Source organism: Tachysurus vachellii, chromosome 3 (genome assembly GCF_030014155.1).
Source record: "Tachysurus vachellii isolate PV-2020 chromosome 3, HZAU_Pvac_v1, whole genome shotgun sequence".
Taxonomy (NCBI): Eukaryota; Metazoa; Chordata; class Actinopteri; order Siluriformes; family Bagridae; genus Tachysurus; species Tachysurus vachellii.
In genome coordinates, this window is record NC_083462.1 from 20,070,309 (window position 1) to 20,096,009 (window position 25,701).

Genomic DNA, 25,701 nt, shown 5'->3' on the forward strand with positions numbered 1-25,701 from the left:
ATGTACAGAAACATTTCTTGCAAATATGGCCACGGGTGTATAACGTTATCTTCTTCACCCTGTTCACCACTATCATCAGGGTGGTCGTCTACGACAGAGGTGGCTAACCCGCTTCTCCCGAGCCGCATGCGGCTCTTTGCCCGGTTTCATGCGGTTCTTACGTTCATATCGAAGTTTGTGTGTCTTGTTAATGTGCGTGTTCACTTCATTTAAGTTAAATACGGTATTTTCGTCAAACGCGCATGTGAGTGAGATGAAAATACCTCAAAGTTTCCCAGTAGGAGCAAGATCATTTGAGTAAACAATTTGTGTCAAGTTCGCTCTCAAAATGGCAGGGAAAAAAGGTGATGATCATGTGTGCCCATGTGTATGATGTGGCTCTTTGTGGTAACACAGTAAAAAAATGTGGCTCTGTTGTGGCTCAGGTTCAGTTGTGCTTCCGCCTCCTTTTGGCAACATTAAGCTGAAATAGAGCGTGCGGAGCTGCGTAATGCAATCTAGGAGCAGTGATTCGCCAAACCTCCCTTATTGCAGTCGCAATTTTATTATTTTTTTTTTATTTTATTTTGTAGTAACGAGTAACGAAGATGCTTAGTGGAAATATATCGGAGTAAAAGTATACATTTTATCTAGAAAATGTAGTGGAGTAAAAGTGAAAGTTGACAAATTTAAATAGCGAAGTAAAGTACAGATACGTGAAATTTCTACTTAAGTACAGTAACGAAGTATTTATACTTCGTTACATTACAACACTGGTAATGAGTTACATTTACTCCGTTACATTTACTTGAGTAAGTTTTTGAAAAAAATATACTTCTAGGAGTAGTTTTAAATCACTATACTTTTTACTTTTACTTGAGTAGATTTGTGAAGAAGAAACTGTACTCTTACTCCGCTACATTAGGCTACAATGATCTCGTTACTTTTCTTTTTACCTCTTTGGTATTCTACGCATCAATTTTAATGTTTTATTTTGACAGATAGAGAAACTTCAGCTAAGGCTCTACCACGTGACTGTGTTTCACCAATCAAACGTAGTTGTGCAGTCTCGTCACGTTAGCACACTCAATCTCAGCGGCGGGACGCGTTAGTTAGCAACACAAACATGTCGGAATCAACCGTCGGCAATGCAGACACAAACGAGGAGGAAAACCTGCACCCCTGGCCTCATAGTGAAAGCATGTTTATCTTTAGTAAAAGTGCGAGAGAGCAGCTACATTATGAGGTGTCTTCTGTGTCTGCCAAAGCAGACAGGCGCATGTTTGTCTTTTAGGTTACATGACAGAGCTCTCAAGTCTTCACCGTGAGACACGCATTTCAGGAAGTTCACACCTTGTATTTCTTACGCTGAGAAGTAAGGGAGAACTTTTTCTGCTATATACAATTGAATTAATGGACGAGGCGCAGGCATACAGTACACAGAGCAGTTTTGTCGAGTTCAGCTGTTTCAAGTTTTTTTTTATGTGCTCAACTTTACTCAGCGCCGCAAGAGCCAACAAACAGATGACATCAGACGTGTCGTTTCTTACAGCGCCGAACACACATATTTAAAGATAGTTCACTCAAAATGAAAATTCTGTCATCATTTACTCACTCTCATGTTGTTACAAACCTGTATAAATTTCTTTGTTCTGATGAACATGAAGGAAGATATTTTGAGAAACAAAAACAGCTTTGCAACCAGAAGCTTTAGCTTACCTGAAACTAAGGAAAGTCCTAGAGGCTTCCTGAAATTAATTAAAGGAGTAGAGATGTATTTCATTATTATTGCCCTTTCATCAAGGCATCAAATGTGCAACAATCACAACACAAAAGAAATGAAATGTGTCTGTGTGTTTTCTTCTGTTGTTCTGTCACTGGAGTCACACACACAGTTTATGAGAATTTATGGGCTGCCTCGTTCTAGTTCTGCCTGGTAAAAAAGTATAAAGGTTTGGAAATTTGTGTTACTTGTGCATATTTATTTTTTATTTATTATTATTTTATTTATTAAGTACATGAATTTACCTGAATTATTTTAATTTAAGCTATTTTGTAATGAATTAATTTAAATTTATTTTATTGATTGGATGAGCCATAATTTGCCTAAAGATAATTTTGTATTTTTGTCTGTCTGATTGTTGTCGTGTTAAAAAATAAAATCAGACGTTACTCAACAGTTACTCAGTACTTGAGTAGTTTTTTCACCAAGTACTTTTTTACTCTTATTCAAGTAATTATTTGGATGTCTACTTTTTACTTTTACTTGAGTCATATTATTCTGAAGTAACATTACTTTTACTTGAGTACAAATTTTGGCTACTCTACCCACCTCTGGTTAAGGCACCGGTACAAAATCTCCAACTCAAACGATGCATGATTCGAGCATGTACCATGGCCTTGTACAACAATGATTTGGTCAATGAAGTTGTTATAACTTTCTGTACCAACAGCGCTAGCTAAAATCCAGATATCGTTCTAATACATTGAATCTATAGCAACAGCTAAATCTTGTATCGGCACAATCTTTAGCTAAGAATTATAAAAAAAAGTTGATACGGTTAATGTTTTCTGTTAGGACATGTTTATTTAGTGCTCATGGAAACAGTCAGGTAGTTTTCTGCCATGGGAAAGTCTCGTCCCTTTTCGTTTCTTGTTATCGTGACACGCTGCAGAAGAATAAGTGATTGCCGAGTTGATACTAGTGGACAGGAACTGCCAAAATAACAAAATCTCTAATCTCAACTCATCTCCATGTAAGAAATTTGCCTGTGTTCTGCTCGCTCTTGTCTTCAGGTAATTTGCCCCCTGAGCCGAATGTTTCTGTAGTGTAGAAATCTGTAATCCTTTCATCCCATTCGTCAACAAGCACAATCTGCTCAGAGCAGGCAGGCACTCTACTTCCAATTTAAGAAGACTCTTAACCGACTGAACAAATGTGCCTGGCGGTACACTGTTGTTCTCAGTAGTACTAAAGGTGCGAGGAAACAAACAAGAAAATGCCCCTATTTATTGTCCTATAGAACAACGTAATCTCCCACTTTAAGCCTTACAGGACCACGGATGAACTGAGATGAGGTGAGAAAAAGATGGAAAAACAAAAGCCCACATCGACAGGGCACATCCTTTATTTCAGCCCTGAGTGCCAGAGCACACAAGTAACCCCATGATGTCCCAACTGCCTCGGCTCTTATTACATATTCCTCATCCCTCTGGCATCTAGATTAGGTAAAAAAAAAAAAAAAGAGACAGACAGGAAGTTATAATTTGTTTATGGCATCCTTCTAGAGATTCAGAGTTTTTTTTTGCTTGATTTCGCGGTTTCAATTTTTTGTTTTATTTGCAATTTTTTCAAAAAAATTTGTGAAAATATAGATTTTTTTCAGTTAATCTGCCTGACTTGCAAGCACAGGATTCTTCTTCTAAACTTTTACCTGTGAAGACACATATACTGTATGTAATTACTTTCTATGACTTTCTATTACTTTTTTCAACTGGACTCTCAGAGCTGTTTTGCGCGTGTCGTGATGACGTCACGGCCCATATCTGTGGAAAATCTGCTGTAATTTTAAAAAATTGCGATCTCCATTTATCATATAGAACGAGTGGGAACACGGAATCCAGAAAACATTATATTAGAGCTATGTGTGTACTGTATGATAAATAAATGTATTTGTGCTGGTGTGCTTCTATATTGATGGACTTTTCAATGTGTCTATACAAAAGAGTTGGAGACTTCAGTTGATGATTCATGACATCGGAAGTTAAAGGATCGTTACGGATTCTCTATTTTAAAGTGATGAACAACGGTTGTGCTCTCTTTGATAAAATGTAGGCCATGGACCATCATAGGTAATTATTTGCTGAAAAACATGCGCAGGAAGGCATTTAACTGAGCTAACTAGCCCGTGAATGTAGGTGGTAATTACAGGGTTTTATCATTGCAGAACCTTTGTGAGACAGAAGCAAATGAATGTGAGTAAAAACTTGAGACTAGATTTCATGTTGTTTGCATCTTTAGTATAAATCTTTAACTGCTTTTCCTGGACTCTGTGACAGGGACCATGCATGAAAACACTCATTGGCAATTTAGTTATTCCATCTACTGGCATGGAAGTAGAAAGGAACCTGGAAGAACCAGGAAGAACCATAGGGGCCGCAGAAGACTCTTGTGCAGCCAAGTTGATGATCAGCACTAAAATAAAATTTATGAGCCCTACATCATTTACTCAAAATTTCTATTTCCATCTTTTTCCATTTTCTATTTCCAATCTTTTTTCCTTTTTCCTAAAAAAAAAAAACCCAGCAAATAAACAAAAAAATAAACAAAAATAAAAATGCGATAAAATAAAATATGTTAAGTGAATAAAATGACTTAAAATATGAATAAATAAATAAAATTAAATAAATAAAATTACAAGAACAAAACCTTAAACCAAATAAATATAGAAATAAATAAAGAAATACAAAAATAGATACAAAAAACAAAACATACTAATAAGAAAAAATTTAAAATAATAAACTAAATAAACGTATTCAATAAAAGTTACATAAATGAAATTAAAGAAAATATGAATAAGCAAAATTAAATAAAATAAAAAGTATAATACCTTAACCCTAATAAATAAATAAATAAATAAATAAATAGATTTGAGCGCCACAAAAATGACTCAGTAGATCATGGTGAACAGACTGTACAGTCCAGTGACACTGCAAGAAACACATTACGGTGAGTAATTCCACATAAAACAGAGGTTATGAATTTGAATACATCGTCCTGCCTCAGCCCGATATTCTCGCAAGGCGACGACAGGTGGGTTGAGCAGCTGTTCATAACTGCAGTGGCACTGCTGGAGAGCTCTTGCCATGCGATGGGTTTCTAAAGGGTTCCTAAAGTGCAGAACAACAACTCTATAAAAACCCGAAAGGCAGAAATAAAATACACCTGCTGTGCTTTTGTACAGCCGGATGCTTGAAGGCATAAATAAATAAATAAATAAATAAATCTGCACTCTCATTATCATCCAAGTCGATTAGCTCTCTTTGCATTTCGTCATGTTGTAGAGCACATATCTCACACACACACACACACACACACACACACACACACACACACACACACACACACACACACACACACACACACACACACTATAAACACAGTACAATGTGTGTGCATAGTCATCAGGTATAGTATAGTTATTGACGTATAAATGGAAAGCATGTGAGATTTTTTTTTTAACTAAATTACTCAGATGAACTCCGATGGAATGATCATAGACAAAAATATTTACTTTGACTTTGTGACTGTTGTGCTTTATTATTTGTATTAATGAAACCATGGATGAAATGAGATGGGAAAAATCCAGAAACACAAAAACCCACAGCGACCCCGAGTGCCAGCGAACACGAGTATCTCCATGTCCCAAGTGCATCAGCACTTATTACATATTCCTCATCCTCTCTGGCATCTAGATTTGTAAAGAAGAGGCAGACTGGAAGCCGTAATTTGTTTATGGCCTCCCTCCAGAGTTTCAGAGGGTTTCTTTTGGTGAATGCTTTATTTTGCAGATTTCGTGAAAATGTTGAATTTTGTTCTTTTCAGTTAAAACTGCCTGACTTGGCAAAATTGCAAGCACCGGATTCTTCTTCTAAGCTCCTACCAGTGAAGACACATATTTAACGACTTTCTATAAGAGATGCACTAATATGCTTTGGCTGAATGCATGGTTTAATGACGTCACATGACATGTCTAGGCTCGATTCTGCAGAAAAGCTGTGTCAGTCATTTTTAAAAATTGCAAGGTGCTCCGAAAATCATGGGATTTGCTGTATTTTGTGTTCCTTTTTTTTGCTACAGCAAAATCCTAAAATCCTGGAGGAACTGAAATGTACAAATACAACAAATACATCAGCAAAATGTAGCAAAACGATAAGAACAAAAATGGGATGTGGTAGCTCAGTGGTTAAGGTGTTCGACTACTGATCGGAAGGTCATTGGTTCAAATCCCAGGTCCACCAAGTTGCCACTGCAGGGCCCCTGAGCAAGGCCCCTAACCCTCAATTGCTCAGGTGTATAAACTCACTCTGGATAAGAGTGTCTGCTAAATGCTGTAAATGTAAAAAAAAAAAAAAAAAAAAATCCAGGAAGTGATACTCTACAGCATGCCTGTCTGGGAAACCGCCTCTAAAGCATGCTGGGAAACCGCCTCTATCTTGCCAGGAAATTGCTGCAGTCAAAAAAAAAAAAAATAATAAACCTCATTGCGTAAGATCTGTTAGATGGAAACAAGGGTGTGATGATATAATCAATATCTTGTGGAGGCAGGATGTGGCCAGTGCAAAGGCTGATTTAATTTTTTATCGTCTTTGAACGACTCTTGAGTGGATCATAAAAAAGTAAAAGAAAAAAAAAAGGAAAAAAAACTTTTTTTTTTTTTGCAGTGAAGAACATCTCATTATCTCGGTCTACGCAGCGCTGGTTAAGCGGGGTGGGATTTCTAAAGAAACACAGACATCCTGCTGTAATTAACACCAACAGCTCTGGTTGTGCCATTCCTGCAGATGCATGTCGCTTTAACGAGTGATTACAAAGGGAACAGAACAGCATCTGATCTTCAGCTAAGATACAACAATAAAACTGCCAAGCTGACAGACAGCGAAAGAAACCCGATAAACGAAGTAAAGCATAATTGTTTGTATTGTTTTAACAGGCTCTTCTTTTCTAGATTCTGACCCCAATTTGTTAACCGTTCATTCAGATTCAGGAGGAAATGGAGATCATGACGACACACGGATCTGAATGCAACAACAATCCGACATGGTTCAGATAAAGTTACTCACTAACAAGTCAAGATCAGTCTACCTTTTTTCTCCATACATTTCTTGGAACTGCACTGTTCCAGGGTACGGTCTCTTCTTTCAGACTCTGGTCTATTTGAGATGTTTTTGAGCCTGAGTGTGGTCTAGAAAACTGATCCTCCCTGATCCTCTTTAAAAGACGTATGGAAGCTCACTTCAGTATTTCTGTAGCTGTGAGCTACTGCACAATGTTTACTCATTTTTCATAAAAAAAAAAAAAAAAAAAAAAAAAAAAAAGTATTCACAAAATCAATAAGTTAAAAAATATATAAAGCATAAAAAATGACTCCATTGAGCAAATTTTATAAATTAGATCTTTGGACTTCTTCCAAACTAGTGGCTTGGATTTTTTTTTGTAAAGAATTTTTTAACCATCATGCAAGAGACCCAAATTGTGATTTTCTTTTTGACCTGAATGTTAAACATTTCAGACTTTCTATTTCCAAATATTTCAGATATTCTATTATTTTTAATGGTTTTAACCTATTTTTTTTTTTACTCGTGGGCCTTGACGATTTAAAGAAAATCTAACATTTGGATGTGTGTATAAAATATTTATCCATGAAAGCATTTCTACAGTATTTCACACTGGGGTAATTTCAAGGTGACGATATTTCTGTCCGCAAGAAGGAAAGTCACACGGACATGAGCAGAACATGTAAAACTAAACTGAACCTAAAACCCTGGCTCTGAGATGGCAAAGCAACCTGCAGCCTGATTGTGCTGCCTGACAGACGAGTATCACGGTAACAGTTTAACTTCAAGTCCAATAGACTACAGCCTTAATAGTGCTAAAGAATGAAAGCCGTTATCTTAACGACACACCTGTAACCTGTACTAGGCTTTCTGTTGGTACTGTGAAAAGCCGTCATTTAGCTTACCTGAGGTCTTTTTAGAAATCAATACCCTGAGAAAAAGAAAACAAGTTCCTGGTATGAGAGATTACATGCTTTCTACAACTCCTTTAATATCACGTTACAGCGATGAGAAGCTAATGAGAAACTGGGAACAGATCTCCACACTAATGAACAGAGAGCGACTTTGGTGCCTACATGGCGGCTCGGTGGCCTGAAATGAACGCGCTCTCTAACAAAATACCTGAGAGTCTAGAACACTACTTTAATTCGGTTTCAGCAGGTGGAAAATGGACAGCTGGAGCAAATAAACCAGGAAGAGTTCTGCTAAGAATACAGCAGCTTTTGCCGAGGCCTGGTGACTGCTATTATATCACACACACACACACACACACACACACACGCCCTGTTATCTTCAGACGAGCAAAGGCGCAGCAGTTTAACGACCCTGTTGAATAATCCATATCCAGCTGTCCTTTCGCACGAGCGAGATCCTGCTGCTTGTGCATTTGGTACATTTGTGCGGTCTTTAGAAATGTTTAAAGCACATGTTTCGATATTAGCTGCTACAATTTAGTTCTTCACTATCTAATATTTATATCCTTACATTGTATAAAGCTAGATTTAATAGTTTATTTTACTTATTTATTTTTTTTTTACATTTTTTAAGTTTTATTTTTTTTAATACAAATTTTTGTTATACTCTAATTTTTATTTCATTTCATGTCTGTTTAATTTGTTATATATTGGATTTTTTTGGTTTGTTTCTTTTTTAGCTTTCATTTATTAATTGTTTTTACTTTCCTTTGCATTGGTCATTTCATTTTAAATAAATGAAATAAAACAATGATTGTACATTTTACAGATGCATCACTGAAATCTCGTCAGTCATTTTCTTAAGGAGTCAATTTGTCCTGCTCACACTCTACACACACATGCTTTCCCTTGGTGCTGGGGTTGAACCATTAGCTTTTGTGCCTTTAATACGCCACATGGACCTTCGCGGGTAAAGATACTGTAAATATTAAAATACCATTGATACTCATGGTAGCACCTCAACAAGAAGGAAGAATGCAGTCTGATCCATTTTCCTTTGAGCATATAGTTGATCCCAATCACCAGTGAGACTCAGAAAACCTGTAGATGGACAAGTGCCTGGAGAACAGGTGCAGCTCAAGAGGTAAGCATGATCCACGCTGGCACAAGGTCCACATCTCTCTTGGCACACCGTGTACACACACACAAGTTCACTCTCTCTAGGACAGAGTTTCATTGATATGCCGCCAAGTGCAGGGTCTCCAGAGGTAGCGTGGCCTCGTGGCTGAACACAAGTAGCCGAGTAAAGTTACAGCCGTTCGCTTGGCACACTGAAGCAGCGCTGAGTGGTGTCTGCAGGCCGCAAAGTGCCATCATCTTCATAAAAAATAAATAAATAAATAAAATGTAAAAATATATAAAATTGATATATTCAAAAGGAGCGCACGTGAAAACTATAAAAGATGCGGCAACGATTGTTTGGATTTCTCTAAAGCTTGTGACAATGTCTTTTGTTAAAATGCTATTAAAACCCACAAAACCCAAAAACCCTGAATTAAATTTAATTCTAAATAATGCATATTCCTATACATGTATGTAAATCACGTTTATAGCACACTTAGAGCATAAAACCAGCTCCACGCTAATAGATTTTGAGTAATTTTGAGTGTCATTGGTCATTTATGATAAGCTTTATTAGCCTGAACAATCAAATCGATTGATCGTGGCACTTCAAAGAGAAAACCACCAAGAGTCGAGTTGAGTATGTGTGGAATTACAAAACACTTCTAAACAAAATAAATCCAAAGTTGCGATAGCTGAACCAGATCGTTGATAATTTTCCTTTAACAGCATGTTCATGAGTGTTTTAGTCCTTACATATAAAATGCTAGCGCATGCTATATACTCAAGGGAAATGAGGGAACTGCTGTTAAGACTTTCTTAGGTATCTTACACACAGAAAATAAGGAAACAGAACAGAAAACCAATAAAGTTCTGGCTAAAGGCAAATCACTTTAGTCCTTCCCCTCCACTAAAACAACCGAGTAAAGCAACACAAGGGCAGAAAGGACAAGGACAACTTTATCAGAACTCCTCCAATTGTCTTCACCTTGTGCCTCTATAAACCCGACAGCTCTTAGGTTTGTGTACAGGAGACGTTACAAACTACACAATTACACCTTATTGCTTTTCTAGAAACAAGGAATGGATTTTTTTCAGCTCGATTTCAGAAAGGAGTTCATGGACTGTGACAAATTAGAGCATGCCATGCCTTGTACACAAATATCGTCATACTCGGTTGCCTCGCCGAGTCGATCTGAAGCAGAAAGCCACACACGGTGAGGGTCAGGACGTCTGGTCTTTGGTGCACCCGCATGTTGTGAACCTTTTAATCAATGTGCACCTCTGGGCTGGTTGTCTGCAGTCATCCAATAAATCCTTCAAAACAGAAGCACTGAGAAAACCTTTTTCTTCTTTAGGCATGTTCTGATTCCAGGAAGCCATCATCTTGCTCTGATCTGCTCTTAACACTGAATGGGAAATAAAACATGCACAACAATGTTCCTCTTCCGTACCAATAAGGCCTTTCATTCACTGTGTGTTTGCATAGCTTGCCCAGATAAGAGACTCATTTTCAATTTTTTCTCGCCTCGCGAAAGTCTAAATTCTCTATAAATTTTCAAAACCTATTAACGTCTTGAAAGTCTCACGTGCCAGAGAGAAGATGCACTCAAGCCGTTTTCAATATGTGCAGAAATGCAAGTCTCTCCAGGACAGAGAAATGAGACCGACTGCTCGGGGGCATCTATTACCGCAGTGTGTGTGGCCTCGGGCTTGAATCCTGGCTGATTTAGAAACACTTTGGTTTTTTTGCTTGGGTTTTAGGCCTTAACTGACCCTTCGTGAGCACTTGCTTTAGCTGGAGTGTGTTGAAAGTGAAAGAGTGAAAAACTACATGTTTGGTTCATGACCATTTAGTAGTGGTTACAGTCTACCTCCACTTTACTTCTGAGAACTAAAATAGGAAACAAACAAGCTCCATAGTAGTGTGAATGTGCAAATGGAGCAAACAAAAAAATGGAGTAAAAAACTAGCAAACAGTGGGATCCTCTAGTTGGAGCACATGGCAGCATGCTGGGTGCAAATAATCTGACTGATTTAAACAGACAGACAGCATGGACTGGATACTAGGGATTCCTCACCACCATTAAAGAAGATAATAAAGGATCCAGATAACTACCACGAATGAATGGTGACAACATATGAGACCTTGGTTTGAAATTGTCCCAAGTCCAGTCATAATCTAATCTGCTCAACCCAACAAGCTCATAAACAGAGAATAACCTTAAGTAAAAAAAGGCAAGATTCTAACAATGCTGATCAAAACCATATTTCAAAATCATCTCTTGGTATAACGTTAAACGTATGTAGCTTTTCATACAAGTTATAATCTTGTTGTGAGACCACCAGAACTCTTGCAGTAATCAGTAGGCGTTGGGGTTAAGCGTCCTTGCTCTACTTTATCCTTTAGTCACTCTCAACATTCTTGGCCTTGCAGACGTTTGGTCATCAACTATAAACTATGAACAGTGCCTTTCTCATACCCAAGGTCACTTTACAACTGAGCAAAAAGAAAAAAATAGAAACACACAGACACAAAACAGTGAGGAGAAACCAAACAGACCTGTTAGCATCAAAAGCGACAGAATAGCACAGCTGAGGAAAAAACACAAAAAAAACGTAGACCAATGCCAGTTCAAGCACCATTCATGGAGTCATGCAAAACAAGTGCAGGGACATCATGACACAGGGGCTGAGGAGGCTCCGAGATGGCTGAGAACGATTTCTCCAAACAAAGCAAACAGAGTTAAAAGAGCAGTGGCAAGCAAATTTCCATGGCATCATTGTATTCAAATCAACAAACAAGTTCAGACATACATAAAAGATGAAGACTAGACAAAATAGGATGCTCAAGCCGGAGTTTGGAGCGCAACCAGAAGAGTGACCCAGAAGACGGATCAAAAACATTTAAATGGTACAACAGTCAAAACGTATCATTTCTTACTAGTACAAATAACAGGTTTATACAAGCATTACAAATATATAATTATATATGTTTAAGCCATTGTTTTAGTTCATCTGTATTATATAGATTAAAAACAATAATAATAATAAAATAGTTTGGAAACCTGCCCTCTTCCCATTTTGTTCACATGCCCCAATTTACAAAAACAATTTTGTGTTTATAGAGTTGTAACTTGGCATTCAAGCAGTTGAGTGTCTGAGTGGCTTGGAAGTGATGTCCTTACAAACTGGTACCTAATGTTAACGATATTTGTATGGTAACCCTGAAATGTTTGGTGGCGGAGCTTTGCATATATGGGTAGAAACATGGACAATTCGAATCTTATTTAGCTCCACTTATTGAACTTTTTTTTAACAAACCTTATCTAAAGCACCTTTAAAAATTGCATTAGAAAAGGCATGAACATAAAAGATACCAACAAGTAAAACAAAAGCTACGTTCTACTATATATGACGTTTACACTGATCATCAGCAGAGAAGCAAGGTTTTTCTCTTGAGCTTAACATTAGCATAATTACGAGAAAAGGAAATGATGTATGAATGCATGGAAAACCTTGCTGCTTATTTGAATAGAACACTCAAACGCATGCAGTACATGCCTGCAACTATGCCTTTCACTCCCTAAAGCTTTAGCAGGTGGAAAAAAGTGTCTAATCTAAGGGGCATCTGTTCAATCTAAACTACTGCCAAGTAGGGGTTGGGAAGAGTGCACATAGCTAATGGACTGTTCCGTCCTATCAGTGTTACTTTCACTGAGTGCACATTTACTTCATTTGGATTTTTAATCTGCAAGGTTGCATATAAAGGCTAAAATGTGACAGGTATCTGTTCCGAAGCGTCAGCTGCCGATCATCGATTTACAGTAATCACAAGCCCCCCTGAGCTTTTGTGCCTAAAATGATTCTGACATTGATTTCCTTTTCACGCAACAATTACCATTAAAAGGTCAGCGACACTCAGAGGGAAAACCATGAATGGCAGCCTGACTCCCATGGTGGCTGTTTGTTTCTATCCAGCTACTGATCAACGGGATTATTTTTGGCTCTGCGTGGGAGAATTATCACTGAACTGTAAAGCAGTGATACTGCTGTTGCTGAGATCGTTCTCAATCTTGTCTGCAGCCACTCAGGCTACAGGACTATGAGAGACTTTCCTAGAGAAAGACCTCAGAGACCTTACAATAGCATGGCAGAAAGGGTGGCAGGACACCGGATAGGACGGCATGCACTAATATGATTATCGCCGTGGTGCGCCTTAATCCGGGAATTAGGATTCAGAATGCCTGTAGGTGTGACAGGAACCATGAAGAACTCTTTACCTGCACTTTCTTACTGCTGGCTTTTGAGTTTGACTGGTGATACATGACATACTCAAACTTCGAGCACTGGAACTTGCACCAAAAACCTATTTGATATAGATTAGCCAAGTCGGCTGAAAAGGATTTCTGTTTGATCAAAATGCGAAGTGAGGGGGGGAATGTGTGCTTTCATCCTCAGCTTTTTTTTTAGTTCCTAACTTACTGGATCTCTAACTTTTCCCAGCCTAGGAATCCTTTCACAGCAAAATAAATTCTGCATATGCCCTCAGTACAGACATATATTATGAACAAAATCCAGCTATTCAAATATTACACTCATTACTTGGATGTGTACAGTAGCATTATGGTTATTTTTCTTCAAGGCATTTGCTTGTAGATCTGCTTGGTTTTGCTTTACTGAGGCTCTGACTGAAGACATTTTTGGCTAATAAGTCTAAGTACATAATAGTAAATATAATAGCATTGATATGCTAATGGAGGGTTGTAATTAACACAATTGTAACAAAAAGAAAAATACATCCGGTCTGAAAATCACAGATACCCTTGCTATGCTCCAAGGACCAAACTTTCCCTGCCCTAGATACACATTAGTAGACATGGAAATAAACTTCTTTGTGTGTTTACTTTCAGATTCTTTGCTTATAAGTCAATATAAAGGGTATTGTTGGACAATCCAAACAAAAAAACAAACATGTTTAGGATTCCAGGGTTCAGAGAGTAACATGGTTTAACATGGTTAACAGTAAGCATGGTTTATGATTTGTTCATGATGATATTTTCAACAGAACACAAACCCTACTGAAAAACTCTAGCCGTACTGCTAAAATGCTACATACGCAATGATGTGGATTTATGCTCATGCTGGAGCACTCTGGTTTTCGGATGCCATGAAATCTAGTCATTTTCTTCTTTAATTAATTATTATTCTATCTAAATTCGTATCCTTTCTGACTTATTAAATCAAAAAACTGAAATTTGTACAACTAAGAACAATATTCAGAACAATGAATTAAGCTTTAAAAAAAATGCAGCATCAGTTTCAAGAATACTGATAGCTGGTGGGTGTCTCCTGGTGGGAAAATACTGGCATATAAACATAGAAGGGAGACATGAATTCGAGGCAGCCGAATTTTTTGACGGCACATCCCTAGACACCTGTCGAGACACAATACATGTTCGCGGTGGTAGACATGTGGTGAACATCTACGCTGGACCGATTAGACAGAGGACAATTAACGAGATATTAAGCAAAGGTCTTTCAGGAACCCTAGAGCATACTGATAAGGAGTCTGGAACAGCATGGTGAGGCTGGTCACTGATTTACATCTCATTAGCAAGTGTGGAAAAGTTCATCCTTCGCGTGATCTGCACAGCTGTGGAGGCCAGACTTGAACCGCATATATGCGTGAGATGAGAGCCTGCGTGTGTGAAACTGCTTCAGGAACCTTAAAGATGTTTTTTACTGCATAGGCCTTTAGAACTTGACTTTTTTGTTTTTAAAAGTCAAGTTGGTTTAAAAATTAATTTAGAAAAAATAAATAAAAAATTTACAACCCTTCTTCGGTTGTCCCACTGGTTGAAGAATAAACCTCTAGACTAAACTTTTTCCAGGTCATAAGGGGTCCATAAATATACATAAATCTCTTGGTCCACCAAGCCACCTACAGGCATGTTTTTTTTTCTAAACTCATTCTAAACTCAGTAGTCATTAACCTGAGCTCAGGAATGATCCGGGTACACTGGAACCATGAGGCCGCAACACCACCCACAGCACAACCACATCATCATGATTCGCTATTCAAACTTGACTATTACAGCTGACCCTTGTCTATTCTATACCGTCGCTCCGGTGCTAATGTATATTGCCACCTCGCTAAAAGTACACACAAAAATGATTATGCCGGCCACATCTATTATTATTATTATTATTATTATTATTATCCACCCATATGATTTTTTTATAAACATCAGCACACTCAGTGGTATAAACAATGGTGTAGAACACCTGGAAACTTAACAATTCCCAATAAAAAGCAAGCACATGCTGATGTGAAGTTAGAATGTGAAGCTACATTTGAACAAATTATCAGTTGCTATACAAACATACAAAATAGGAAACCTGTAATACCATTTAGCAATGGGTAAGTACCTACACCCCTGTGTCTAACTAAAATGTAGACAGACTAGTCTGGGTAAAGCCTAGGCTGTAGGGGGACGACATTCTAGCTTGGTACCAGTGCAATCATCACTCTTTGCTCTTCTTTCAAATGCACATTCAGATTAGGTCACCTAGCAGGCGTCAGTGTTATCTTGTTATCTTTTCAGTGTTACCTTACAAATGAAACAGACAACAAAAATTACCCAGGCACCGTCTTTCCAAACTGACATTGTTGACAACCGTGATTCTGGCGATAGGGTTAGGGATCATTACAGCAAAGGACACAGAACCGCGTATGGCTGGCATTTTTGGCCTTTAAATTTTCTGGCACAAGATATAGAGCCTTTTGCATGTTACTTGTTACCATATTTTTTGGTTCGGGGACGACTGTTTACAGCTACGATAATGCAAGTGATAAGTACTAACTTGTTTCATAGATGTTCTACATCATTAAATGTATAAACAAAAAAAAAAAAGAGGTATTATTTGTTGTTCTTATATTTAAAAGATTTGTAATCGGGAACAAATTACAAATTTCCATTCCAATTAGTATTACAGGAGATTAAGAGCAGTGTAAAATGAACTGCACTTCTCACCATGCCTCAAACTTGTGGGATATTTCCATATTCACGAGTGTTTGTTCTGTTTCTACTGACAAAACTAGTTTGAGGCCAGTAAGCACCCATGTAGGCAAAAATGTCTCATGGAACAAGAATGTAGCCGAAGCAGTTACTGGTGGCACGGCGCCATCGTTACATGCCTGGTACAAGCACAATGGGCAGCAGAAGAATTTTTTCAGGTAAAATTGAAAGCTAACGTTCAGCAAACAAGCAAGTGTTCGTGATTTCTGACTGTGTGGGTGTCTTGTTTACAAGAGGATTAAAAAATAAATAAAACCAGGGAGTGTCACTCTAATGAGCCTCAGAGAGCTGGAAGTGAAGGGTTTACAATTCCTGTAGATGTTTACATATTACTGTTATTAATCTGGTATGATTGTTAATCTGAAATTTTGCAGACATTTTCCGTATTTTTAACATTATGTACAGAATCTTTTAAATGGTAACATTAAGTTTGCAAAAAATACGTATTTCATTGCTAAATTATTCATTTTATCAAAAAAAAACAAAAAAAAAAAAACAACCACTAACGGATAGACATTTGTTAGCACACTTACAGTATACATAGCCATAGAAATAAAAACACATTCAAGCCTCAAAAGGATGATATCGTTATGTTCCAAAGCCTTGTTGATTACGTGTGTATTTTCTGTCTGATTTGAAGCTGGACTATTGATCCACCAGTCTGCTGACAGTCTGCGGTAACTCTGCGGTTAATCTATTACTGGGCCTGTCTGTCTAGACTGTTTAAAACTGACTCCAAAAATAAAAGCATCAGAAATCATAAAAGAATGTTCTGATGTTACAATTGATCTATATATGGTTCGACCCGGTCTGCCGTGATCTGATCCCTAAATATAGATCATTCGAAAATCTATATTAAGTTGGACGTCTTGTTATTCTGTGTCTTTGAAGAGATGTGTTGAAAATCTAACGATCCTTGAATGTCAATAAGGATGCCAGGATGCCCAGGCTGCCAGAACGCGAGCCGCTGCCGATCTAACGGGGTCCTTAACCTTCAACTGCTCTGCTTTGACTGTAAGGAAGAGAAATCCATCAAATCCTAAACAATCACACTAACACAACAGGGTTATTTCTACATACTGACCTTCCTCTGATAAGCTTTGACTTGCCTGAAACTTACAACTATGCTGAAAAAGTGTACTGACCTTTTGACGTCGAGCTTACAGCCCATGTTCGACCTGACATATTGTATACAAGAGTTGCCTTTTCTAACAGATTTTAGTACAAATCTTTGGCCCGGGCTGCTAGAAAGCGAGCCACGGCTGACCTTATGGGCAACAACCTTAACTCTCGACTTAACCCTGTGAGGAAGAGAAATCCATCAAATCAAACTGAATCACAGTAACACAGCAAAGTTACATCTATTGAAAGATCTTTTCCCCATGGTGAACTTTTCCTTTCTCTGAAACTATAACGATACCGTACCTTTTGTATACTGACCTTCTGACGCTGAACTTTGGAGTACACTTTTAGTGCTTGGAGTCCAAACCCTTTCCTGTCCTTCAATAATCTCCAGCTCTGTAACCTGCTCTATTATCTCAAGCACACAGCAAAGCAGTTAGCTGACATTTCATTTTCAAAACACTTTCTCTCTCTCCTTCTCTCTCTCCTTCTCTCTCTGTTTCTGTCTCTCTCTCTCCCTTTCTGCCTCTCTCTCCTTCTCTCTCCCCCCTTTTCTCTCTCTCTTTCTTTCTCTCTCACCCCATCTCTCTTCTCTCTTTCTGTCTCCCCCCTCACTAAAACTAACCCAAACGCCAAACCCTTTGGCCTTCACCACGTGTGAAGTGTCAGTGTCACGAACATCTTTATTACACGTTTCTGACCAGATAAGACCTTTTAAGAACTTTATGAAGAAGAAACGACCTCATATTTTAACCCGTGTTCATCTAAAGTGCTGTACGGTCGACGTTTTATGTAGTTTCTGATCTCAGAGCGAACTTGTGACTAGTGTGTAATTATGGAGCAGTTTAGCCGAGGAAGCTAACTTTACCTCAGAACCTCAGAACGCTGACATGTCAAACGTGGATTTTCGGTCCTTTTTTGTTTCGTTCTTGTTTTTTTCGACTCATAAAACGTTGACTAAGAATCACAGAACTTCTCACACGACGTCGGGGTTTATTTACCTCTTTAATTTTTGCTCGTTTTTCCCTCGTTTCCGGGTCGGAGGGCTCTCGCCCCGTCGCCCCAGGAGGCTGCGCGTACTCGAACACAGGCGGCGAGCCGTCGTCGTTCTCACCAGCTCGGTTCTTCTCTACTTGGTCCTTCTCCATCCGAATGTCCTGCTTGATTTCATCCGGACGCTTCTGCAGCCTGTCTTTGGCTTCGACCAAAGCCTGTTCGTGGTCTCTTCTAATCTTGGCTAAGATTTTATCGTCCTTGTTTGTGCCACCGAGGTCTCCTTCTGTACCTGTCCGGGTGTCGCCGTCCACCGCCGGGTCCGAGCGGAAGAAAAACAGCTTGGATGAATCCGGTAAGAAGAAAATAGCTCCGAAGCAGAAGGTGATGAAGGCGCTGAAAACTAAGAGCAGGATGAATTTCTCCGTCAGTCTGAACGACGTCGCGTTAACGGACTTCCTACTCGGGGTCGCCGTGAAAGGCATCAAAATAGCTACAGGCATCTTCTCCTTTTCTTTCTGTCTGTCTTTTTCTTCTTCTGTAAGAGTCAGACTCCTTCTACAAGGCTGTGATCCCTCTCTCCCTGAGAGACACCGGTGTAAAAGTAAATCCTGGTCAGGAAAGTTGCTGCGCTCCTGCGATCATACTGAAACATCTGTGGAGAAGGAAAAGTCTCTGTCTGACTATACAGCGGGAGGCGTGGCCGTGAGATATGATTGGCACAACTCTCCAGCCAATCATTTCGCTATTATTCACTAACGTTAATGTGGGCGTGGTTCATACACAAGCAGGACAAAACGTGGATGTGCTTTTCACACGTTTTTGGGCATGAATCCCAGGTTCGATCAAACGTGGAAAGTAAACAGTGTTTAGGATATTATTTTAACTCAACTAGTTTATAATAATAATATAATAATTAACAGTATTTTTTTTATGATTTGTTTTATTGCTTAATTATTAATTAATCGTCATTAATTAATTAAATGATTAATTCTGTTATGTTCTGTTGCTCTGTCTAGTTCATTCACACTGTCTGGTGTATTTTGTCATTTACATTGATTGGATTCTCTGCACTTATCTCACACAGTTTTCTTCTATCTGCACTTTATGTAGTGTACACACTGGATTATGTGTTGTATCATGGTCACACAACATGTACAATCTTTATAGATGATTGAAAAGAAAAACACTGGACTAGGCTATTCAGTTTTATTTCATCTCATGTTACAGAATCCACAGTTCTGACCTTATGGGGAAAAAAAAGAAAACTTCAAAAATGTAAAAAAAAAAAATATATATATATATATTCATTCATTCATTCATCTTCTACCGCTTATCCGAACTACCTCGGGTCACGGGGAGCCTGTGCCTATCTCAGGCGTCATCGGGCATCAAGGCAGGATACACCCTGGACGGAGTGCCAACCCATCGCAGGGCACACACACTCTCATTCACTCACGCAATCACACACTAGGGACAATTTTCCAGAGATGCCAATCAACCTACCATGCATGTCTTTGGACCGGGGGAGGAAACCGGAGTACCCGGAGGAAACCCCCGAGGCACGGGGAGAACATGCAAACTCCACACACACAAGGTGGAGGCGGGAATCGAACCCCGACCCTGGAGGTGTGAGGCGAACGTGCTAACCACTAAGCCACCGTGCCCCCTAAATATATATATTTATATATATATATATATATAAATAAATAATAAAATTGTATTTGAGCAATTTTATTAATTTTCATTTTTAATTTTTATCTTTGTTTTCGTGTTTTTCTAGATTTTTGTTTTCGATTTAAATTTCCTGGAAAAATCATATTTTTTTCCTCATTTCCTTACTTTTTCTTACTTATTATGTATCATTGCTCTTACAGTAGTTTGATCGGGTAATAGAAAATGTCACTACAGTGGCACTTTTAGCTCAGTATCAGCTGTTTGCCAAGTTGGACATGTGACAGCATGATTAACATCTGAACTTTAGACCCAGAGATTCATTCAGTTTGATCTTTGGCTTAACTCAAACATTAGTGCTGTTCTATGAAGCAGAGAGAACATCATTGCTAATGATTTAAAAATATGAACTCTGTTTATATTAGATATGATCTTTGACTTCAATGAATGCAACTGAAATTTCTTCACATTTTATTTTATATTGAGTTTCGCTTGTCTTTATGATGTGAATAACTCACTGAAGTCCCCTTTCTTTTCTCTCTGTATACTGTAATTGTGATGTCCTTTGTGAATGCTCAATTACAGTGTGAAATGGATTACACACCGTTTGACATTTTGCTCTTTGCTTTGAGGAATCTCAATTGCTTTCCTCCGATGTGAACACTTTACGAGCATTCGCGTAAATACAACACCCGAAAGAAAAAGAAGCTGATTTGGTGTGAAATCACCACAGACCTGAGCAAATGGTTGCTGAATGGAGGCCATTACAGCTGCACTGTCTTTCACAGTGACCCATCAACTGTGGATGCAAACTTTACACATTAAACCTTCTTCTTTCAGCTGGTCACATTCTGTTATTTCTCTCATTTGAATGGCGATTTACAAATATACTGTATACTGCTAGCCAAAAGTTGTTGAACTGAATGGTCCCAATGACCTTCTTTGAAATATTCTAAAATCTAAAATTAAAATGAGTTTATTTTCTAGGAATGATCCGCAGTTTTTTTTTTTTCCTTTTTTTCTTTTTTCCAATTCACATAAAATAACAGTTCATCTGAAATTTTAAAGAATTAAATTGTAAGCATTTGGCAGACACCCTTATTTAGAGCAACTTAGATTTTATTGAATTTTTATACACAAGCTGCTCCAAATATCACAGATTTCTCTTGATTTTGGGTTCATAAATGCTGCCAAATGCTGTAAATGTAAATGTAAATAAAAAAAATCTGTGATCCCAATATCAAATAATCACTTAGGGACTGAAGTAGAGTGTTCAGTTATTCCATACTGAACTGAACTGAGCACAACACACACACGTACATTTACATTTACATTTACATTTACAGCATTTGGCAGACGCCCTTATCCAGAGCGACGTACATAAGTGCTTAAATCTCTAACATTGAATACATTAATGCTGGCTCACTAAGTTACATACTTAAGATACCATGAGTTTAAAACATTTGTTCAAAGTTACAATGAAAGTGTCAAAAGGTGTCAAAAAAGGTGTCAAAAGGTGTACATCAGCTGTATGGTCTGCACAGACCTATACCAAATACACACACTTTCAATATATATCCATCAAACTGTTTACATGCTGTTTTTGCACACCTTTTGCTCGTTGCACATTCCGTCTCACATTTCAGTTGTTTGTTGTTTTGCACAATCCTTTACAATATCTCAGGGACCTGCTGCTATGAAACTGTGTTCATTCTAGTATTTCTGCACACGCAATATCGTTGAACATACAGTATTTACACCGGTCGGGGCTGTTTCTGTTTATTGTCTTTTGTGTATTGTCTTGTAATTTTTTTGTTTGCACTGTCTTTTGTCCTGCACTGTCTTGTCTGTCTTGTCCTGCACTGTTTACACCAGGTGGCACATTTGCACTTTATGTGGCTTAAGTCCTTAGCCCTGTCTATGTTTTATGTAGCACCTGGTCCTGGAGAAATGTTGTCTCATTTCACTGTGTACTGCAACCGCTATATATGGTTGAAAGCTTCTTGACTTGACTTCTTGACTTGAGTGTTTCACTCTGCATGGCCCTTACAGCATGAATCTGCAGTGTTGGAGCCGAAAGTGTTAGCCCTCAAGGTCGTTTCTTTCCATTCCATTTATTTTTCTTACATTATCACGTGTTGATGTTGCGCAGTTCCACAAACTTCAAACCAACCCTATTTAAGACATTTATTAATCCCAAATAATATGATGTGGGTGTCCTAAAATGAACCATTATATTGATGGTTTGAAGCCCTGCTAACACATTTATGACCATAGCATATATATTAATGTTTTAGAGTACATAATAGTGCCGATATGAGTCTTTTATCTATGGGCTTAATTGCTTTACCCTCTAAGTGCGTCTGCCTCTAATAAAGCGCTTGTTTAGAGACGCATTAGAATCTGAGAGTGAGCGGTTAAGATATACGAAGATTTAGCATAGCAGGAGGTAGTAATAACTCAGTGAAAAGGCTGTGAAATGTAATTGAAAGTTTTTGTAAGCAAGGTCTTTTAGCATCAGCTGTCAGTTTATGCCTGTATCCTGTCTCGCTCGAACGTCACTCTGGATAAAAGCATTTGCTAAATGAATCACAGGGAATAATAGCGTACACCGTGTGCCCTGTGGATGTTTTGAATGAACACGTAACTCATTTCAAAGATAAAAGCTGATCTACAGTATGCCCGGCTACGTGGCTTGTCTGTAAGGTGTACGTGGTGACGTGCTCCATTCAGCACAAACACCTGCAGAGACGCTCCACCTATTGTGCTGTCAGCTCACAGCTCCAATCCGCCTAATTTATCATCATCAGTTATACCCAATCACTCCCTATTTACTCTTCATATGTCCTTATCAGCTGCCAGGAAAACGCTCTTTGTGGCATGTTTGAAAATTTTCAGTAAATCATGTTGATCATTGGATATTACAGAAAGATAGTGTAAAACAAGAATGTGTCAAATTCTCATTCTTTGACTCATTCATTTTCATTATAGCATGGCATATCGCCAGATGTAAACTGGAGGGGTATTTCCAGATATGAAGTTGATGTTTTTAGCATTCTTTCAAAAATATAAAAGTCTTCTTTAAGCTACTTTTCTTTTTATTGTATTAACTTTTATCAGGATAAAATTCTTACTGAAGAGACATTGACACATAAGAGGAACCACATTTTCCCCCCACATGATTTGTCTATTTCCATACGATTCCACCCAAATGATTCACTTTTTATCCACATGATTAGAATATATCGCATTTGGTTTCCCTGAAATTTTCACATGTGTTTTGTCCACACAATTCCTTTATTTTCATATGGATTCTTCCACTCATTTGATTTATTTTCACAAGTGATTTTCCACACAAAATTCCCATTATATTTCACATTAATTTTTCTACATGATGCATTCATTCATTTCACATGTATTTCCCATATGATTCATTATATTTCACTTTGATTCTTCCACATGATTCATTCATTCATTTTCACATGCATTTCCCATTTGATTCATAATTAACATTGATTCTTCCACATAATTCATTCATATTTATTGTGATTTTCCACATGATTCATTCATGCATTTTCATATGCATTTCCCATATGATTCGTTAATTTTCATTTGTGATTTCCCCTCCCTAAATAATTCATTTATTTGCAGATGTTTCTTCCCGTAAATCATTCATTTAATCTCACATATAAAATCTCACATTCCAAAATATATGCTTTTATATTAAACTGTCCTATAAGGTAAAATCCACCATCCACATGCAAACACTTCTAGCCCGATTCCTAACTATTTAGCAAAATTGAATAATCCTCCTGAACATTTGTATACTTGTCTTTTTAAATGGAGAATATCCTGCAGCTCACAAATCAGACATGACAAGCATAGGAAAAATGTCAGATTAGTAATCAGAAAATATTTTTTTAAAAAAAAGCAATAGGAACAAAAAAAAGGATTAGTCTCATGTCGAGTTGTTATAAAGATTTCTGAGTAAATGCATTATTAATATGGAAAGGTTGAAGCTCAATTAGCCTTCATATTAAATTAGGCTGTTGTGCTTTCTCTCTCTCTCTCTCTCTCTCTCTCTCTCTTTCTCTCTTTCTCTGTGTGTGTTTGTGTGATGCATTCAGGCCGACTCTCATGGCTCCAGGCTTGAGCGGCCATGCAGTAAAATTGAAGGAGACTTGAGTGCTGTATAATCTACTGACACAGGATGCACAGGAAATATAAATGTCAATTCAGAATCCCGGCTGCTTATTTCATGCATCTAGTCGCTGCAGGCCTATCTTCAGAATCTGTCCGTAAGAGAAACGGGCGATTTTGACTTCACAATAAGAAAAGAAACCCTTTATTTAGCCCTTTGTCAAATAAAACTTTGGTATGAACTGTTTGAAATCTCTCGCTGAAAAAACAGAAAGAATCATTTGCCAGTTTAGTAAATACTACAAGGCTGAAGTCCATTCCTTGTGTGGTACTATTGACTAAATACACTACACATCAGTGTGACTTACTCTATAGACATTTTCCATTCCAGTGCATTTTAATTTAGTGTTTTTCATTGATGAATCATTTTCCAAGCAAATTCTGGCTTTCAGTTGTATTATAATCAACATAGAATCTATATAAAAGCACCTTCATATTAATGTGATTAAGGTCATTGTCAATAAACACTGATATTTTTGAAAGAAGTTTCCAGTGTCAGTCATTTTTACATTTTTTTACACTTCACCCCTTGTCCATTCCTGTGACCGGGAGTCAGTTGATGCTTACACCAGACTTTTTTCTTGTTGCTTCTGGCCGCAAAAGAACTAGCAAGCTAGCTAAAATGATCTATTGACCAAACCAGTGGACAAATCTCCAAAATCACTTATGCAACATAACTGCCTCACATCTGCTCCACTTTAATGTGACAAAAGTCCAAACCGACCACTGCTTTAGACTGTCATGACACTCCTTTGACCAGGACCCAAGCAGGGTCACTTGCTTTATTCTTTTACTCATCATTGTAAAACCATACACATCAGCTTTTCTCTCACACACACAGCCGCTGAACTTCTTCATGCTAATTCACACTTATTCCAGGATAACAGTACACAAACAGAAGGCAAGACAGCAGCTGGCCATCACACCGATCTGGATAATATCTCTAATGTCCCTAACATGCAAATTGTGCTAATTGTTTAGGGAATTTTAGAGTCTTAATGCTAATTTCCGTATGCTCTACATCTGTAATGCTATTACAACAATAGAATTGTGTGCACTGAAGGCAAAGATAATATTTCCGGTGTTAATGTCTAAAACAGACCCTCTAGCTGTTAATTAGCAACACTGCGACTGAAAGAGGTTTGTGAGACAAAAAACATTCAAGGTATATTTATTTATTTATAAACCCACAGGGAGCATAAATTAATGATTGCTTGCTAATTACTTTGATATTAGTGTCACAATATGTGAACTATTTTATAGTGAACTATATCAAATATTAAAGTATAATTGATATTTTTTTATTTTTATTTTTATGTATTTATTTTTTTTTTCTATTCACTGATACCTGAATTTCTCTACTTTTGAAGTAAAGTAGTGCTGATTCCTGAATAACTTCTACTGGATACTGCAGATTATATTTTTCCCCTCTTGAAAACTGTTCAAGTTTAATTGTTTATTTGAGTCAATTCCGATTCAGGATCTCGCTGCTTGTGCTGTTGTGTTTAATTCGGCAGATTTGGATATTTAAGAATGCCAACCCAGTGCCAGCAAGAATAACAGGAGGATATTGAGTGGTAGATTAAGAGAAATATGAGAAATCCAACAGCAAAAAATTGAACAATGATGAGTCATGCAACAGAAAAGCGTTCACTGTAGCTAAATGGTGTCTTATCCCCAAAGGTCCAGTTGGTGCAGGTTATAATTCCAGTCCAGCAGGAAGTACACATGATTTCACCAGTTTAATCAGTTGATTTTGTCTTTTAGTAAATTTGGAT

At 37.8% G+C, this 25,701-nt stretch overlaps 1 protein-coding gene across 1 annotated transcript in view; it reads right to left on the reverse strand.

Moving 5' to 3' along the window:
• Window positions 1–18,709, reverse strand: part of man1a1 (mannosidase, alpha, class 1A, member 1) — a 113,539-nt gene extending 94,830 nt beyond the window's left edge. The window contains exon 1 of the mRNA XM_060866201.1: window positions 18,058–18,709. Coding sequence (XP_060722184.1) covers window positions 18,058–18,552 — 495 coding nt within the window. The 5' untranslated portion in view covers window positions 18,553–18,709. The remainder of the gene's footprint in view (window positions 1–18,057) is intronic.
• Between the last annotated feature and the right edge of the window lie 6,992 nt (window positions 18,710–25,701).